Source organism: Cornus florida, unplaced genomic scaffold (assembly GCF_030987335.1).
Source record: "Cornus florida cultivar Cherokee Brave unplaced genomic scaffold, ASM3098733v1 CherokeeBrave_3.0.0_Hap2_Chr03, whole genome shotgun sequence".
Lineage (NCBI taxonomy): Eukaryota > Viridiplantae > Streptophyta > Magnoliopsida > Cornales > Cornaceae > Cornus > Cornus florida.
In genome coordinates, this window is record NW_026775573.1 from 13,249,851 (window position 1) to 13,267,285 (window position 17,435).

The following is a 17,435-nucleotide window of genomic DNA, read 5'->3' on the forward strand; positions in this document are numbered from 1 at the left end:
ATTTATTATTTTGATTCAAATTTTCTTACCATATTATTTGTAAGTGATTGCTGCCTGTAAATTCCATTATTTGTACAAACTACTATGTAATGACTACTACCAAATTTAAACCCTTTTCACAATTGGACAATTCGTGATCAATTTTATTGAGAAAACCATACACATAGAGTTTGTTAAAGTAAAGTCAGAAAAATATCACTAATGTTTACATTTTGGGTAAATAACACCCCTATCTTTTATGTTGTATATAAATCCATTAAAGTTTGAAAAATTGGACAAATAAGGACTCATGTTGTGTATATAAGCCCACTAAGTTTGAAAAATGAGCAAAGAATGGCTTGAAGTTACTGTTAAGATATAAAATTTTGAAAATATTCTTACCTCTTCCGATAATACCCTTATATATTATATATAATGATATCAGGGAGTTTTTAGAGGAATCATTTCACATTTAATTAGTTTTTTTTTTTTTCTTTTTCCTTTTTATTATTATTATTTTTTTATCTTTTTAATTCAGCTGTAATTCAATTATAGAGGAAACTTAAACTTTTTTATCATTCAAGTCCTTGTTTGCTCCAAAATTAAATATTAAGAAGTTTTTAAGACCTATAAAAATTATATATTCTATATGCATACTATATGACTATGGGTATTTTTTTGCTCGAGTCCTTTTGCTAAATAATGAATTATTTGTTCTTTTGGGTGAAAAATATGTCATTATCAAATAAAACTTTTAAAGTCATAGATTGCATGATCATTGGAAGAAATTATGCCATACCTTTAACTGGTCAAAAGTCCTATTTTAAGGGTCTATTTGTAAGATATTGAAGCAAATTATTTATTTATCTTTAATTTAAATCTTTTTCTTTTCTTCGGAAAGGAGGCTTCAATTATAACTTCAAGCAAGTGGAAGTCCGCAGCAACGTCCGTCCACTCACACTCTTCCTCTCTCTCTAATAAATATTCCAGACTCATTAAACAAAGAACAAACTTTAATAATCTAAAAGACTAGAACCAAGAAGAAGACTCCATATCAATGTGTGTATATATGTATATATATAGCTTGTTTCTCTCTCTCTCTACATTCCCATTGTTCTATTTTGGAACATCGTTGAGTTTGTTCATCAATATGGCTCAGTTGGTAGGTAATGAAGAGATAGAATCACTGAGAATCGAGCTGACAGAGTTAGGAAGTAGTCTCAGTAGATCATTTCGTCGTCAAACATCTAGTTCTCTAGGCAGTTCTAGTTTTGGTTCTGTAAAGGGTGATGAGGTTGGTGATGAATGCGCATTGAAATGGGCTGAGATTGATAGATTACCCACTGTTGAACGGTTGAGATCATCTCTGTTTGATCACGAATCTGATGAAAATGGGGTTCAAGGGAAAAGGGTGATAGATGTTACCAAGCTTGGTGCTCTTGAACGCCATCTGTTCATTGAAAGGCTTATTAAACACATTGAGAATGACAATCTTCGCTTGTTGCACAAATTCAGAAAAAGAATAGACAAGTAAGTGTTCTCTTCCTCTTTGTACCCAATACTTTATATATATATACACACACACACATACATAAGAATCTTGAACTGCGTCTACACAGTTACTTGCTGTCATGACCCTTGTGAACGTTCCCCATTTTGGGAGGGGGATCTGCTACTATCTGTTATAACTCATTCCGCCTTTCACTGTGTAGATATTGTCTTTTTTGAATATCACGGTTCTCAAAACGCTTCTCTTAGGAGGCATCTATCAATATAAGTCTCAATAACCTTTCTCGAGATGATGTGGGACATCACAAGTGTCAAGAGGGGAGTCAAATTTTTTGATTTGGGGCCGAACTAGTACTATGTATAAATTAATTGTTATATATTTATTTATTTATTTATCATACAGAGATTGACTCTATATCTATGTGTGTATGTGTATATATATATATGTATATCCATAAGAATCTTGAAGTGCACAACATCTGGATATACTTGTGTGTATTGTCATCCATGCATAACATTTAGCGGCATTGATGCATCAACTTCTCTGAACCAGGCAATGAAGTTTATGGTCTTGAATTTTGACTTGTTATAGTACAATCACTCTTTTAATTGTTACTCAAATTTTTTACTACTCATATATGCTAATGGTTCACTGTTTCATCTCTAATTTTCTCTACACACATACAATTTGACTATTTAATGAAATGTATAAATGGGTTACAAAATAAACATTGAACTTATTTTTGTAGAGTTGGTGTGAAATTGCCCACTGTGGAGGTGAGGTATAAGAATCTGGTTGTGGAAGCAGAGTGTGAGGTAGTTCATGGCAAGCCCCTTCCGACCTTATGGAATTCTCTCAAAAGCATGCTTTTCGTAAGTATTTTTATTTTTCTTGAATTAATTTTAGAGCTTAATCAATAATTGTATGCATATTTGCTCGGGGATGGGACATTTATTATCTGGCAGAGCATTTGAGTTCAGCGTAGGGTTTTAATTTATACGAGTTGGAACTAAACATTTTTCAATGTTTTTCGATGTTTCATATACATTGTATCCAAAAGCAATCTTTAGTGTGATAGCAGCTCCCTGATTATGCTTATAAATTTCTAATGTTCGGTGCATTTTGTTTAACAGGACTTTGTCAAGCTGCCTGGTTTAAAGTCGCAAGAGGCTAAGATAAGCATCATCAATGATGTCAGTGGCATTATAAAACCTGGAAGGTGGGAAATCAAAGCTTTGCTTAATTAACTCGATTATTTATTATTTATTTATTTTTTAATTGCAGGCCATCATGTCCCTTCTTACAGCCTCATCTTATGATATGTGTGTGTGTGTGTGTGTATATATATATATATATTTTAATTTCCTGTTTTCTCATTAGCATCCTTAACTTGATTCAAAATGCTTCATATACCAGTGAATGTTTGCTAATTGGTTTTTGTGGCATTTCACCAGCCCTTGCAGCAAGTTCTTCCCATCTGACCATAAAAAATGATTGGCCTGATGGTCAGTAATGTGTTCTCTTTAAATTGGATAATCATTTTTAATCACATAGCATTCTGGAAGTTCAAAGATTTTTAGGTGACTCAGGTCAATTTTAACTCCTTTATCATGAGGAATTAAACTATTTATGCTTTAACTGTGGCAATACTTATTTTTTATCTTTAAATTGGAAAGTCCGTTGTTCTTCAGTCCATCCTTAACCCTTCTCTAAATGAGAAATTAAATCCAGTTGAATAATTTTAGCTACCCTTGGACATTTTAATCCTTTATACTTCTGTATGCATGGTTCAACTTCATCCATCAAAATTGCATATTTGAGGAGTTTTACTCATCTCAAATTCTCAACCAAAGTTTGTTATGCTATAGAACTACCAATTTTTTATTTATTTTTATTTTATTTTTTATTTTTAATTTTTATTTGTGTGTGTGTACAAGTAGACGTTTGCCTTGAAATGGTTTCCTATTTCTCTGTTTCGTTTCCAAGAGGAAAACTCCTTTTCTTGAAGTTCTATAAGCAAGAAAAATGGAATCCTTTTCATTAAGTTTTTTTTTCTTTTGGCAGAGTTCTGGTTTTTTAATAGTTTACGCATTATTTCATTTTGCAGAATGACTCTACTGCTTGGTCCTCCAGGTTGTGGAAAGACAACTTTACTAAAAGCACTTTCCGGAAATCTAGACAAATCTCTCAAGGTTTCTCCAGTTTTTTATGCTTCATTTTCTTGTAACTTTGTGAAAGATCTAATCATCTGATACAAACCTTAGTCTGAATCAGATAATGATACTGCAAAATAAGTTATATAGCAAATCTGCACAATTGAAAACACAAAATAAGCTCAAAGGGTACTTGTTTAGACCTTAAAATCTTACTCACATTTTTCTATGTTATAGTTAGCAATAATTTTTTCTCATAAAAGAAATTGGATTAAGCTGTCTCTGTCTTGCATATGCTCCCAAGCATCTGACATGCAAATTATGGTAAGAATGTGTAACTCTTATTCTTGATTCCAGCGTTATAAAAGTTCTCTCTTCTATATGTATATAAATATTAAAATATGTGTATCCTTTTTCATGTTTTTTGATCTAAAGGTACTTTTCTTGTAAAAATTGGATTTTGTTGCTTCCCGTTTGTACATGCTCGCAAACTCTGACCAAATCTTTTCTACCTTCTGAAATAATTTAAGGTAGAAAAGATTACCACCCTAATACGATCGAATACTTTACTACAGTGCTTGCAGTGTGAGCACAAGTAAACATTATACCTTTTTTTTTTTTTTTTTTCTTTCATAAGTGTAATTTAAACATTATAGTACATAATTTTAATGGAATCTCTTCTTTTCTTTAAATCAGTCATCGAAAGTTACTTTAATATGTATCTCCTACCCTTTAACATGGTTTTTGTCTGTGCTTTCCTAACAGGTTACTGGGGAAGTTTCTTACAATGGATACAAACTGGAAGAGTTTGTACCCCAGAAAACATCTGCTTATATAAGCCAGCATGACCTACACGTCCCTGAGATGACTGTTAGAGAAACACTTGATTTTTCAGCCCGCTGCCAGGGTGTTGGAAGTCGAACAGGTATACTTAGTTTGATGAGCGCAAAACTAATATTGTTTTAGTTGTGGACACCTTATTAAAGTATTTTCGTAATGGTAATAAACTAACTTGTTTTCTGCCTGAAAAGATATTATGATTGAGGTCAGCAGAAGGGAGAAACAGGCTGGAATTGTTCCAGATCCAGACATAGATACTTATATGAAGGTACTTTTATAATCTATGATCTTCTGCCTTTCCATGTTTGTGGATTTGTCTTTATGTTTCATGAGGGATAGAAGATGCCATAGTGTGGAATATTTGTTGTTTGTGGAAATGATTATTAGAATATTTTCCTTTGTATGCGTGGCATTGTGATCAAAGGCTTGGCTATGTATTGAAAAAATACTACTTTGAATGACATGGTTTTTTGGTTATCTTCTTACAAGAAGCTTGAAATCAACTTCTACTTGAGTTTCTATAATTATAATTTCCAACTAAAATGGTGGACTATTTCAGAAAAAAGGATTTGATGAAAACTTGCAAGCTATTCAACTGAAAAAAAAGAATTGTCGATCATCTACAAGAGAACCTTTTCTTGATTATTCTATCAGCACAAACAGAACAGGAGTAACCGATAGAGCGCAAATATGTTCTCCATAATATTTTAATTAGGAGTTAATTACAGATTGAAGGAGAAAACAAATGTATGTGATTCTGTTGATGGGAACTTGTTTAATTGGTGCATGAATCAAATTTTATGATATGGATCAAAGCATAAAGCTGATCTCCAATTGAGTCTTTGGTTTTGGAATTTGTTAACCCATGAAATATTTAAACTTGGTTCAGATTTTTTGGTGTATTTAACCGTAATTTGTTGCATTAATAGTGACTATGAATCTAAATCACTGTAATAGTGACTATGAATAAATCTAAAAAGCAAAATGAAGCACATTATCGTGCTGGCATCTAACGCTTTTTTGTTGGGAATTTAATTGGTCTTAAAAATCCAATCCTCAAAAAAATATGATGCATTAAAGGCTTTGAGTACTTGAAATAACTTCAACTCAAAACTAATGCAATTTGGAATGCTAGTTGATGCAAATCACTGTGTAGCACATACAGTTATTTATAACATTCCTACTATGCAGTTGGTGCAGTGTTGTCAAAGGCGTGCCTAGGCTCCAAGCTCATACAGGCGTAACACTTGCGCCTGTTGTGTGCCAATGCGCGCCTTTGACAACACTTGCACCTTTAATATAGAAATTGAATGCTTTAATAGTAATTTAATTTTTCAATTGAGCGCCTCACCTTGCGCCTAGGCTCCAAAGGACCTCTAGCGCCTTAGTGCGCCTTGGGACTTTGATAACACTGAGTTGGTGAGCATATGTATTGTGATTTTATAACCATGCTTTGTTTTAACAGGCAATTACAGTTGAAGGACTGAAGAGAACCCTTCAGACAGACTACATTTTAAAAGTAACTCTCTTTTAGCAGAACTGATAATGAGGTTCTTCTTTATATGTCATATACAGACAAATGCTATGCTCATTGATGATTTTCCCATTTTTTCCATGATTTCAGATTCTCGGACTCGATATATGTGCTGACACACTGGTGGGAGATGCCATGAGAAGAGGTATCTCTGGTGGTCAGAAGAAAAGATTAACTACAGGTAGTCTGAATGCATAAATCTGACATATTAGCAGATAGTATTACCCACCCACTACAACATACTTAGCACTGGTATATTGGAAGTTAATCCCCAATATCTGCCAATCTTTTGATTCCAAGGACTTGAACTGAATATTATGATATGTATATATATATATTCTTCAAGAATCAGCTTTATTGGTTTTATGCAGGGGAGATGATCGTAGGTCCCACAAAAGCTCTGTTTATGGATGAAATATCAAATGGATTAGACAGTTCCACCACATATCAGATTGTCGCTTGCCTCCAACAGCTGGCACATATCACAGATGCTACTATACTTGTGTCACTTCTTCAGCCAGCACCAGAAACCTTTGAACTATTTGATGACATTATATTGATGGCAGATGGAAAGATTGTGTATCATGGATATTGTAGTCATGTTTTAGAATTTTTTTATGATTGTGGGTTTAGGTGCCCTGAAAGGAAAGGGGTAGCTGACTTTCTCCAGGAAGTAAGTTCATCATGGCTCATTTTAGTTCCATTTTGTGCTCTTATATCTTCAAGGTGGTAAAACTTAAAATATTAATATCCTGGCAGGTTATATCAAGGAAAGATCAAGCACAATATTGGCACCGGACTGAACATACTCACAGTTTTGTTTCTGTCGATATGTTCTCTAGGAAATTCAAGGAATCCCCTTTCGGGAAGAAGCTAGATGAGGAGCTCTCCAAGCCATTCATGAAGTCTGAAAACCATAAGGATGCAATTTCTTTTAGCATGTATTCTCTTTCTAAATGGGCACTCTTTAGAGCATGCATGTCAAGGGAATTTCTTCTCATGAGAAGGAATTCTTTTATTTATGTATTCAAATCAATTCAGGTTGTGATCAGTACTTTCTTGTTCTTTCTTTACTTCCACTTCTAAACCCCTACCTGCGAAAATTCATACTTTATTCATTCATGCTCTATTAGTCTTAAATTGTTGATCTTATGTGATCAGTTCTGTGTTTAACCCCTTGATAATAGAAGAATGTCTTCTTTGCAGCTTGTCATAATCGCATCTATCACGATGACTGTATTTTTGAGAACTCGGATGAGCATTGATGTTGCTCATGCAAACTATTTCTTGGGTGCTCTGTTCTATGCTCTCATCATTCTTCTAGTTGATGGATTCCCGGAGTTGTCAATGACTGTTGCAAGACTTGCTGTATTCCATAAACAGAAAGAGTTGTACTTCTACCCAGCTTGGGCCTATGCAATTCCATCCGCCATTCTCAAGGTTCCACTTTCATTGTTGGAAGCTCTAATTTGGACATGTCTAACTTATTATGTCATTGGATACAGTCCTGAGGCTGGCCGGTGAGTGTCTTATAACAAGGCTTTAACTTTATCATTCCTCAGATAGTTGGTTTTGTTTTTCTTCAGAGACACACATTTTTGAACTAACTGGAAGTGTTGAATTAACTTCTAACATTGGCTGTGCTTCTAGGTTTTTCCGGCAGTTCATTCTATTTTTTGCAATGCACTTAACATCATTATCCATGTTCCGTTTCTTGGCATCAGTCTACCAGACTGTGGTTGCTTCTACAACAGCTGGTAGTTTGTCGATATTATTTGTCTTATTATTTGGTGGCTTCATTATTCCAAAACGTAAGTTTTCAGTAACTCCTTCCGATTTGATTCAAGTATCATGACCTAAAGATTGAACTTAAGCTGTGTTGTTGGTTGCAGCCTCTATGCCAGCATGGTTGAAGTGGGGTTTCTGGTTATCCCCAATTACATATGGTGAGATAGGCCTTGCTGTAAATGAATTTCGTGCACCACGATGGCAAAAGGTGAGTGTCTAAAATGTGGGTCGTTGATCTGTCTGAGAAAATACATGTTGAAACCCAACTACCTAGCTTAAACATACCACCCTTTTCAGTGATTTCTCTCTTTAATTTTATATCACTGATCTTCATCAAGTCATCAACAATATTTGTATAACTAATTGGACAGGCAATATGAATCCATTTCTCGATTTCACTAATCAAGAACGACGTTTCTCGTTAGATTGTGCATCTAATTACATATTCTCATGAACTTATTTATTTCTTTTTCACTTATGGATGTATGACACAGAATTTTTTTATTTATAGTTTGAATGAATCATCCGAAGTAAGAAATGGTCACGCGCTGCTCTCTTACTCTTGTCTTCGTTCTTTCATGCAGATGTTGACTACAAACACAACAATTGGACAAGAAACACTTGAAATCCGTGGGCTAAACTTCAATGAATACTATTTTTGGATATCACTTGGTGCCTTATTTGGGTTTGCAATAATTTTCAACATTGGTTTTACCTTGGCCTTAAGTTTCTTAAAGCGTAAGTTCATCTTTGTAATGTAAAATTCAACTTGAAAATTGGCAAAACTTTATTCATATTTCAAGATGCATCCAGCTCCTGGTTCTCGCACTATTATCTCAAATGAAAAGCTGTCTCAATTACATGGAAGTGGAGATTCCTTTAGTAGTGCCCATGTGGAAGAAAACTCTGACAATTCTCATCCTATGACTATTACAGAACCTTCTAAAGGTTGGGAATATTTTTCTCTTCTTTCCCGTTCTTATAATTCTTCCAGCCTTAATTGCTTTATATCACCTGCTTATTTGTTATAAATAATTTTTTGCTACAATTAACTAAGGATGCCTTATCTCATCATTTTGTAGGCAGAATGGTCTTACCTTTTGAACCCCTAACTGTAGTGTTTCAAGATGTGCAATACTATATTGACACCCCTCCGGTAATCACATAAATCAATATCATATAAATCTTAAATGGCTGTTCAGATTATATTAGGTAGTTATATCATATTTTGGTTTCAGCAAATGCGAGAACTGGGCTTCACTCAGAAAAAGCTCCAACTTCTTTGTGATATTACGGGTGCATTCAGGCCTGGAGTTCTTACAGCATTAATGGGTGTCAGTGGTGCTGGGAAAACAACTCTTCTGGATGTTCTTTCGGGAAGAAAAACTAGTGGCACTGTCGAAGGAGAAATTAAAATCGGAGGGTATCCTAGAGTTCAAGAGACATTTGCTAGGATTTCGGGTTACTGTGAGCAAACTGACATACATTCTCCCCAACTTACAGTAGAAGAATCAGTTTTATATTCTGCTTGGCTGCGTTTGCATCCTCAGATTGATTCAAAAACTAAATATGTAAGACGTAGATCTGTGGAAGTTGAGGTTTGCATCCATTTCGTATCTATCATTTAAATTAAATTGCTTTGGCATGTCTTCATAGGAATTTGCAAAAGAAGTCCTTGAGACAATTGAGCTTGATGGAATCAAAGATGCATTGGTTGGCATGCCCGGTGTTAGTGGTCTATCAACTGAGCAACGTAAGCGGCTCACAATAGCTGTGGAGCTTGTCGCTAACCCCTCTATTGTTTTCATGGATGAACCAACATCTGGATTAGATGCAAGAGCAGCTGCAATTGTCATGCGGGCTGTGAAGAATGTGGTTGACACAGGAAGAACAATTGTCTGCACCATCCACCAACCAAGTATTGACATATTTGAAGCATTTGATGAGGTAGTAAAACTACTAATCAACTATTTCAAGGGAAAATTTGGAACCGAAAAGTTAATTTTGGTCGTGAATTTTAGTTAGTTACTTGGCTTAGGAAATTACCTTTTCATGTTGCCACATTCAAAGCAAAGCAACAAGACACACTAGACATCCTGATTCCAAGTGTTTGAAATGTTTTCAGGCAGATTTTAATCTGTGGGCTATGTCCCAGTCTATTCATTTAAAGGAACATTGATGAGCAAGTGGTTTTTGCTACTCCTTCGTGTGTGTATCGAAGCTATTGCTGTTCTATATATGTCGAGTTAATTTCTGATTACTGCCAACTGCTTCATATTGGAATGTTCCAAGGAGAGTAGTTAAACTAAGTTCGTCTACACCCAAGCGATAAAATTCCTACAGTTTGATGATGTTGGATGTTCCTACGGTAGTTAATCTTTCAGATCCATTCCTGTATTTAACAAATAACAGCAGGAGATTATACAGTTTTTAGAAAATGCAGTTTAAAAAACTTCTTTGATGCAATTTCATATTTGTGATTTAAATTTGAAGAGCTATTGTCCAACACCTCCTTTTACATTCATTGTAGTTAATTCTTTTGAAGACTGGTGGACATATGATCTATTCTGGACTATTGGGTCGGGATTCAAGTAATATCATTGAATATTTTGAGGTCAGTCTGCTATAGCAGTATGCACACCAGTTATTTATTTATTTTTTTACATAATTCTTTTTTATTTTTTATTTTTAATCTTTCCTTATTATTTAGAATATGCTTCTTGCATCTAATTTTCTTGATAATAAAGTATTGTTAATTAGTATTTCCATTTAACCGTGTTTCTGTAATAGGGTATCCCAGGCGTGCCAAAGATAAGAAATAATTACAATCCAGCAACATGGATGTTAGAGGTCACTTCTGCATCCGCGGAAGCTGAACTTCATGTAGATTTTTCCCAGATATACAAGAATTCTGCTTTATATGAGTGAGTTAGCTTCCAATCACTTCTCTGAGTGCTGGTCTGTGTGAAGTTACAATCTGTTACAAACTTGCTAGATTTGACTGCAATTTAGATGAGTCTAACCTTGTCAAATAAGTATCATATGAACTATGAAGATTTTAACCCTCTGCATGCTCACAGTCACATTATGTCTTCCAGTACAATCACATTCGTCAATATATTAAAACAGGCTGCTCTACTGGTAGAGAACTTGTAAAATGTTCAATCTAATGCCTTAGGGCCACTGATTTGTCAAACTATGGTTTTAGAACAACCATATTGTTCTTGTATTATGGTCCTCTTTTTCTTCTGTTATATTTACTGACAAACATGCTAAATTTTTCGTTTGTGCTATACATCTAATAAAATCATCTTGACATTTGGCCTGTACATGACTCTTCTTCTGTTATTTTGACTATAGGAACAATAAAGATCTTGTAAAGAGGTTGAGTGATCCACCTCCTGGTTCAAAGGAGTTGCATTTCCCAACCCGCTTTCCACAAAATGGTTGGGGACAGTTCAAGTCCTGCCTATGGAAACAGCACTGGTCTTATTGGAGAAGTCCTTCATACAACTTGATGCGCTCCATGCATACGCTGATTGCATCTTTGCTTTTTGGTGTACTGTTTTGGGATCAGGGGAAGAAAATGTAAGTAAATTTAGTTGAACTAAGGTCTGGTTATATGATAAGTTATATCAGTACCTTTCAGATATAGTCGATATCTATTGCTCATGCTTGAGGCAGTGGATTCGAAGTAATTGTTCTAAGCAATCACTGGCATCTGATTTCACTCCAGAATGCTTTCCAGCATCATACAGTTAGGAAAAAAGTAGAATGAGACTCGGAAGTGAAGCATATGCCAAGTGCAAAGGAAGCATATTGCCATTTTGTTGGTCACATATGGGAAACATCTTATTCCAGGACTGATGCATTAGCATCTAATATATTGCATAATTTAAATTTAAAAAAGTTTCTAGTTAGTTCTATAATCTGTTAGCTTCGGTGATTCACATGTATGATTCTTTGAAAAACTTCCTTCAGATTAATGTAGGCCTGACATTTCACTCACTGAATGATAGAAAGTGTTTTTTTTTTTTTTTCCAAAAAAATGCAGTCTATGGATCCACTGAACACTAATGACTACATCTGTAGGTTCTCGGTTTCTGTTATTTTGTTATTGAAAGCACTTCTGCAGAAGTCTTAACACTGTTCTCCATTTTTGACAGAAATAACCAGCAGAGTTTGTTCAATATGTTTGGATCAATGTTCACTGCTGTGATATTCTTGGGCATAAATAATTCCTCATCTGTTTTACCGTATGTGACGACAGAGCGATCTGTTGTGTATCGGGAAAGATTTGCTGGGATGTATGCTTCATGGGCTTATGCACTTGCACAGGTATTTCCAGGGAACTTGTTTAATGATATACTTGATTTGGTCAAAATTCGATCAATAATTGACCTCACAAATAATTTAAAAGCTCGACAAGGCTGAGTTGAATTGTTATCTTGCCGAGGATTCTTGGTGGACATTTAGAAAATAAACACAGTAGTGCTTTATGGAGTGAATAATTCTATGTAGTAACACCTTTTCCTCTAGACAGCAGCTTGGCTGTGCTAAGATTTTTCACAATTTCTTAAAGCAAGTTGAGGATCAACTGTGCAGTCCATTTCTCCTCCTCCATCCTCCCTTCACTCACTGGTACAGGGGCATGGGATAGCACCTTCCGTACCAGCAGCTTGAGACCTAAAGCCATCCCCAAACACACCCTCTAATACCATCAGAGCTAAGACTTCCGATGTCCCTCTCAGTTTCAAGCATTTAAAATAATATCAAGCAAATATTTAAGAGATTTTTTTTTATTAGTACTTCCTGCTTAAATCTGTGTACTGATTTTGTAGGTGACAATTGAGATTCCCTATCTCTTTGCCCAAGCGCTTGCATTTGTGATCATCACGTACCCAATGATTGGGTATCACTGGTCAGCTTATAAGGTTTTCTGGTACTTTTATACCATGTTATGTTCGTTTCTGTACTTCACTTATCTTGGAATGCTTCTTGTTGCAACGACACCGAGCTTTCCAGTAGCTGCAATTCTACAGTCAACCTTTTACACAATGTACAACTTGTTTTCTGGATTTGTGATTCCTCAACCGGTAAGCCATTAATCTTTGCTTGGTATAGGATCTTCCCCGGATTATGCTTAAGTCTACTAAACTTCTAGATTAACATTGATCTAGCTTATTTTGTGGTGATAATAAAGCAAATAAAAACCTTTGTGCAGTGGTGGTCTGATTACTTTACAAGTTTACAAGCAAGAACAAAAACTCAATACATAGGGGAACTCATTCTAAGAAAAGCTTGCAAAATAATTTTGTATGGAAAATTCTGTCCATTTTTTTCCCCTTTCGATCATCATCATCATCATCATCCTTACCTTAATCCCATATGAATGGGGGTCTGCCTCATGAATTCTCTTTTTCCATTCTATTCTATTACAAGCAATTTCTCCTCTAATACCTAACTTTTTAAAATCATTTCCAATGATTCCATCCCATGTTAATTCCGGGCACCCTCTCTGCCTCTTACTCTCTGTGCAAATTAACCTTCCTCTTCTCACCAGTGCATCTATATGTCTTTGGTTTGTGTGTCCATACGACTTAAGTCTACTCTTTCTAATCTTTATCACTAATAGGTGTCACGCCTAATTTCTTCCTCACATTTTGGTTTGTAACCCTATCTCTTCTAGTGACTTTTAACATCCAAAAAAATTAGTTAATTATAAAGGGACATTACCCGGTGTTGGTCCCACTATCGCAGGCACCTGGAAAAGGAGGACTCAAGTCAAGCCTAACCTTTGATATTTCACAAAGTGCTGCTCTGAAACTTGAACTAACACAATGGCACTGATATTGAAGTCTTAAACTGCTGGCCAGGCAAAGGCCCTAAAAAAAAGGTTGATTATGAACAAGAAATGAAGAAAAAGAAAATCAAGTATAATATTTCAAGTTTTTTGTTTATTTTTTCCTTTTCCCCTGGTTATTAATGAACCTTCTCAAGGGTAATGATGTAGATAATAGGCTAGTGATTGAACTTCATAGCACATGATTCAGTAACTTCGAATTCCAAGTTGATTTGGGTGGCTTGATTATATATATGAAAGTTTGTTTCAGAATTGGAAAAAAGAGTTTAGAATGAAGAAATTATATGCACAAATTATATATAGATAATGGATGAAAAGATAAAGATATTATTTTGTATGAACTAAAAAAATTGAACTTCTTGATGACAAAAAGAGTTTTAACAAATGAGACTGTAAAACTGAGCTAACTTAAAATGGTTGTAAAACTTTCCCTAGATTGCAGGGTGTTGCCAAACAACAATTAATAGACTGTAAAAATACTTTTGGTTTCTGGAACTTCAACTGTCTGTGTTGAGAAACTAACACAATTATGATTTTTTTTTTTTTTTTTTTTTTTTTTTTTTTTTTTTTTTTTTTTTTTTTTTCACTTGCAGCAAATTCCGAAGTGGTGGATTTGGCTGTATTATCTATGCCCTACATCTTGGTCACTGAATGGTTTGCTAAATTCCCAGTATGGAGACATACACAAGGAGATTATGGTGTTTGGAGAAACCAAAACTGTTGCAGCATTTTTAAAAGATTACTTTGGATTTCACCATGATCAATTACCTATAGTTGCTGTTGTTCTCATTGTATACCCCATTATTCTTGCTTCTCTGTTTGCATACTTTATAGGAAAGCTTAACTTCCAGAGGAGATGAATGTTGTATAGTTAGTAACTTGTTTGCAATTTTGATGATCAGTTACTATCTTCTCCAGCAATTTGACTGCCAATTTGGAGTAACTGGACAAATTAGTCCAACCAGCATCTATAAAATTGTGTCTACATATTGTTTTTTGTTAATCATGGATGGTGTCATTTGGCTTTTCTCTTTTATATTTTTCTCTGGTAACAAGGGTGTCCTAATCCTCTTCGAGGGCAGGATTAGGGATGGCAACGAAACGGGTTTGGGGAGGGGGATCCCAACCCCATTACCGACATAACTCTCCCATCCAGTCCAAAAACTGTTTACTAAATTGGTCGGGGCGAGGCGAGGGGATAGGTTTAGAATAGTATTTTTATAATTATAAAAGACGACTTAATTCGATATCTAGTGTTGGATAACTACTTAATATTTTCTAATAAAAAAAATAAAGTTTAAAGATAAAAGTGTAATTTACCACCACAAACGAGACGGGGCAAGGTGGCATTTCCCCATCTGTAACGACCCTAAAATGATACCAATCATAAAAAAAAAATTGACATGACCTCTACAAAAAAGGGTCTTATGACAACCTGCTTAAATACATAAAAATGCAATGGCCTCTCTTGGGCCTTCAAAATTTATCTAACTTGTCCCAACACAGGGTGCAAATAATACAAAACATTCCCAAAACAACAACATCAACAACCTCCTCAAAATAGCCCATCATCATCGTCCCATTCATCCAGAACAAATGAGTACCTGTCTTATACATAGTCTCATGCTCACGTACTAGAATTTTACTCCAATTACATCAACTTACAGTTCATGAAGAGTTCATAAGTCTCTATACTGAATATAACAGACTAAGGTTTTACAAAAACATGATGGGACTTAGATACAAAAATAGCAACATGATCTTCTAATCCAAATTAGGCCTGTGCTGGAACGTCATCCGCCACTTCTTTCCCGTGTCCTGAAAAAAATATTAATATAAGGGATGAACAAATTGCTCAGTAGGTAGTGTTTAAGGCATACCTCTTGAAACCCCGTGAATCCACACCATGAATAGCAATAAAAGAACCGGGATCATGCTATGCAGGGAAAATAACCGCACAATCACACCAATAACCCAAGTTATGAAAGAAGATGCCATGTCGTGCTATGTCTCTCCCCATTTTTTCAAAACCATATTCGTCATCATTTCCAAACCGTTAGTGAAACCCGTCCCACGGTGACCCCCTGGCTATACGAGAGGAGGATTGGCTACTGTCCCTGACCCATGGTAACCCTGTGGTGTCATTTGGGGCCCAGATAGCTTGTAATACCCCTAATTTTAAAAGGATAGTCTCGGTATTTTTCTTTTAGGGTTTATTGCAATGATTTGTTTTATCTGTGTTAATTTTAAATTGATTAATTTGTTTAAATTGAAAGCATGTGCTGATGTGGACTTTTAAATGTTTTACTTGTTTTATTTTGCTTTATTTGTTTTAATTTTATATTGATTAAAGTTATAGGGTTTTATATATATGTCGGTAGTCGCTAACTTTATTGTATATTTTATTTCTGTTTTTCTTTTCCGTCTCCTCACAAAATTAGAATTAGGGTAAGGTTAATTGGCTTATAAATATACTTGTATAAGTCTGCTGAGGGTTTTAGAACCCTATTCACGAAACATAGTAGCAGAGAGATACAGGGAGGTCTGAGAGAAAACAGAGAGAGGAAGACTAGGTTTGGCTAAGACTAAGGCTGAATCAAGGAGAAAAGGAAGGAGTGTTGTTCGTGGGTGGAACCAAAGGCAACAGAGGAGTTGAGAACAGTAGGAATTGTCGGAAAAGTTTAGGAAGACGACGGTGCAAGGTTTCAAACTGAGACCTAAATGCAAGTTCTATTCTTAACTCTCTCCATTTGACTCGTGTTTTTTACATGCCTAAAACAAGTCCAGGAGAAAATAAACATTATTTAATTTGGTTTGCATGTTAGATTCGATTAAAACAGTATGTGTATTCACGAATTGGTAATTGTTTGAACTTAAACTTTCCTTGCATAAATTCTTGTTTTAATTGGTGTTAATTAACGAATAATGAATTTAATTATTTCTGGAACACACTGGGACTTAGTATTGACCAGTAGGGACCTTGGAATGGAGGAATGAAGTAACTAGACGTCACCGGAGGTGAAGCAAATGATGAAACAGGAGGAGAGCCGGCTCCCTTTTGAAGGGAGGCGGCTCCCCAATGCAAATAGGCGGCTTCCCATGGTGGGGAACTGGCTCTACATGGATGGGAGGTGGCTCCCTTAAAAGGGGAGCCGGCTCTTTGTAGAAAAGAGGCGGCTCCCCCTTTAAGGGAGCCGGCTCCTTCATTTTTTTTTTTCATTTTTTTTTTTTTTTAGGTTTTTAGCGAGTATTTGGCTACTGTGCTTGGATTTTGAAGTTCCAGGTTCAGTTAGGAGCTATACTGAAGGTTTTCAGTGATGTATACGGTCATATTAAAACTCTAGAGAGCATGTTAATGCATAATAAACCACAAGGAATTAGTATATGGAATAATATGAAATTCTTAACTAAAATTGCATATTGGTTTTGGATGCGGATGATTCAAGTTGCTTACCTCTAAATTAGCGATTAATTTATGTATAATATGGTTTAAATCATGTTTCAGTGGCATAAAAATAAGCATGTAAATTTATATATTTCTATTATGCTTATTAGGAATTAATTGATGTTTACATTTTTTTTTTTTTTTTTCCTGTATTATCAATTATTAGAATTTGCGGAGTAGTATCAAATAAGCATGTTAACTTATATATATATATATATATTTATTATGCTTATTATGAATCAATAGATGTTTACAATTATTATTTGTTGTATCAATTGTTGGATGTATGGATTATATGCACCGGTATGGGATGGTGGCATATT

The 17,435-nt window shown here is 35.0% G+C and overlaps 1 protein-coding gene across 1 annotated transcript; it reads left to right on the forward strand.

The window, feature by feature from the left end:
- The first annotated feature begins 1,129 nt into the window (after window positions 1-1,129).
- Window positions 1,130-14,640, forward strand: LOC132301118 (pleiotropic drug resistance protein 3-like). Its single transcript, XM_059798396.1, has 24 exons — window positions 1,130-1,509; window positions 2,238-2,361; window positions 2,623-2,708; window positions 3,597-3,681; window positions 4,408-4,567; window positions 4,674-4,750; window positions 5,948-6,001; window positions 6,107-6,197; window positions 6,388-6,689; window positions 6,776-7,057; window positions 7,223-7,536; window positions 7,667-7,827; window positions 7,909-8,012; window positions 8,389-8,542; window positions 8,618-8,752; window positions 8,887-8,960; window positions 9,043-9,375; window positions 9,461-9,751; window positions 10,335-10,418; window positions 10,595-10,728; window positions 11,165-11,392; window positions 11,971-12,142; window positions 12,646-12,900; window positions 14,261-14,640. The coding sequence occupies exons 1-24, from the start codon at window positions 1,130-1,132 to the stop codon at window positions 14,525-14,527; spliced, it is 4,347 nt and encodes a 1,448-aa protein (XP_059654379.1). The 3' UTR covers window positions 14,528-14,640.
- The last annotated feature ends 2,795 nt before the right edge of the window (window positions 14,641-17,435 follow it).

Excerpts from the sequence above, each read along its gene's own strand:
- LOC132301118 (XM_059798396.1), top strand. The coding sequence starts at position 1,130 with ATGGCTCAGTTGGTAGGTAATGAAGAGATAGAATCACTGAGAATCGAG. Across the intron at positions 7,058-7,222 it reads ATGTATTCAAATCAATTCAG|CTTGTCATAATCGCATCTAT; the intron begins GTTGTGATCAGT and ends TCTTCTTTGCAG. Across the intron at positions 8,961-9,042 it reads ACTATATTGACACCCCTCCG|CAAATGCGAGAACTGGGCTT; the intron begins GTAATCACATAA and ends TTTTGGTTTCAG.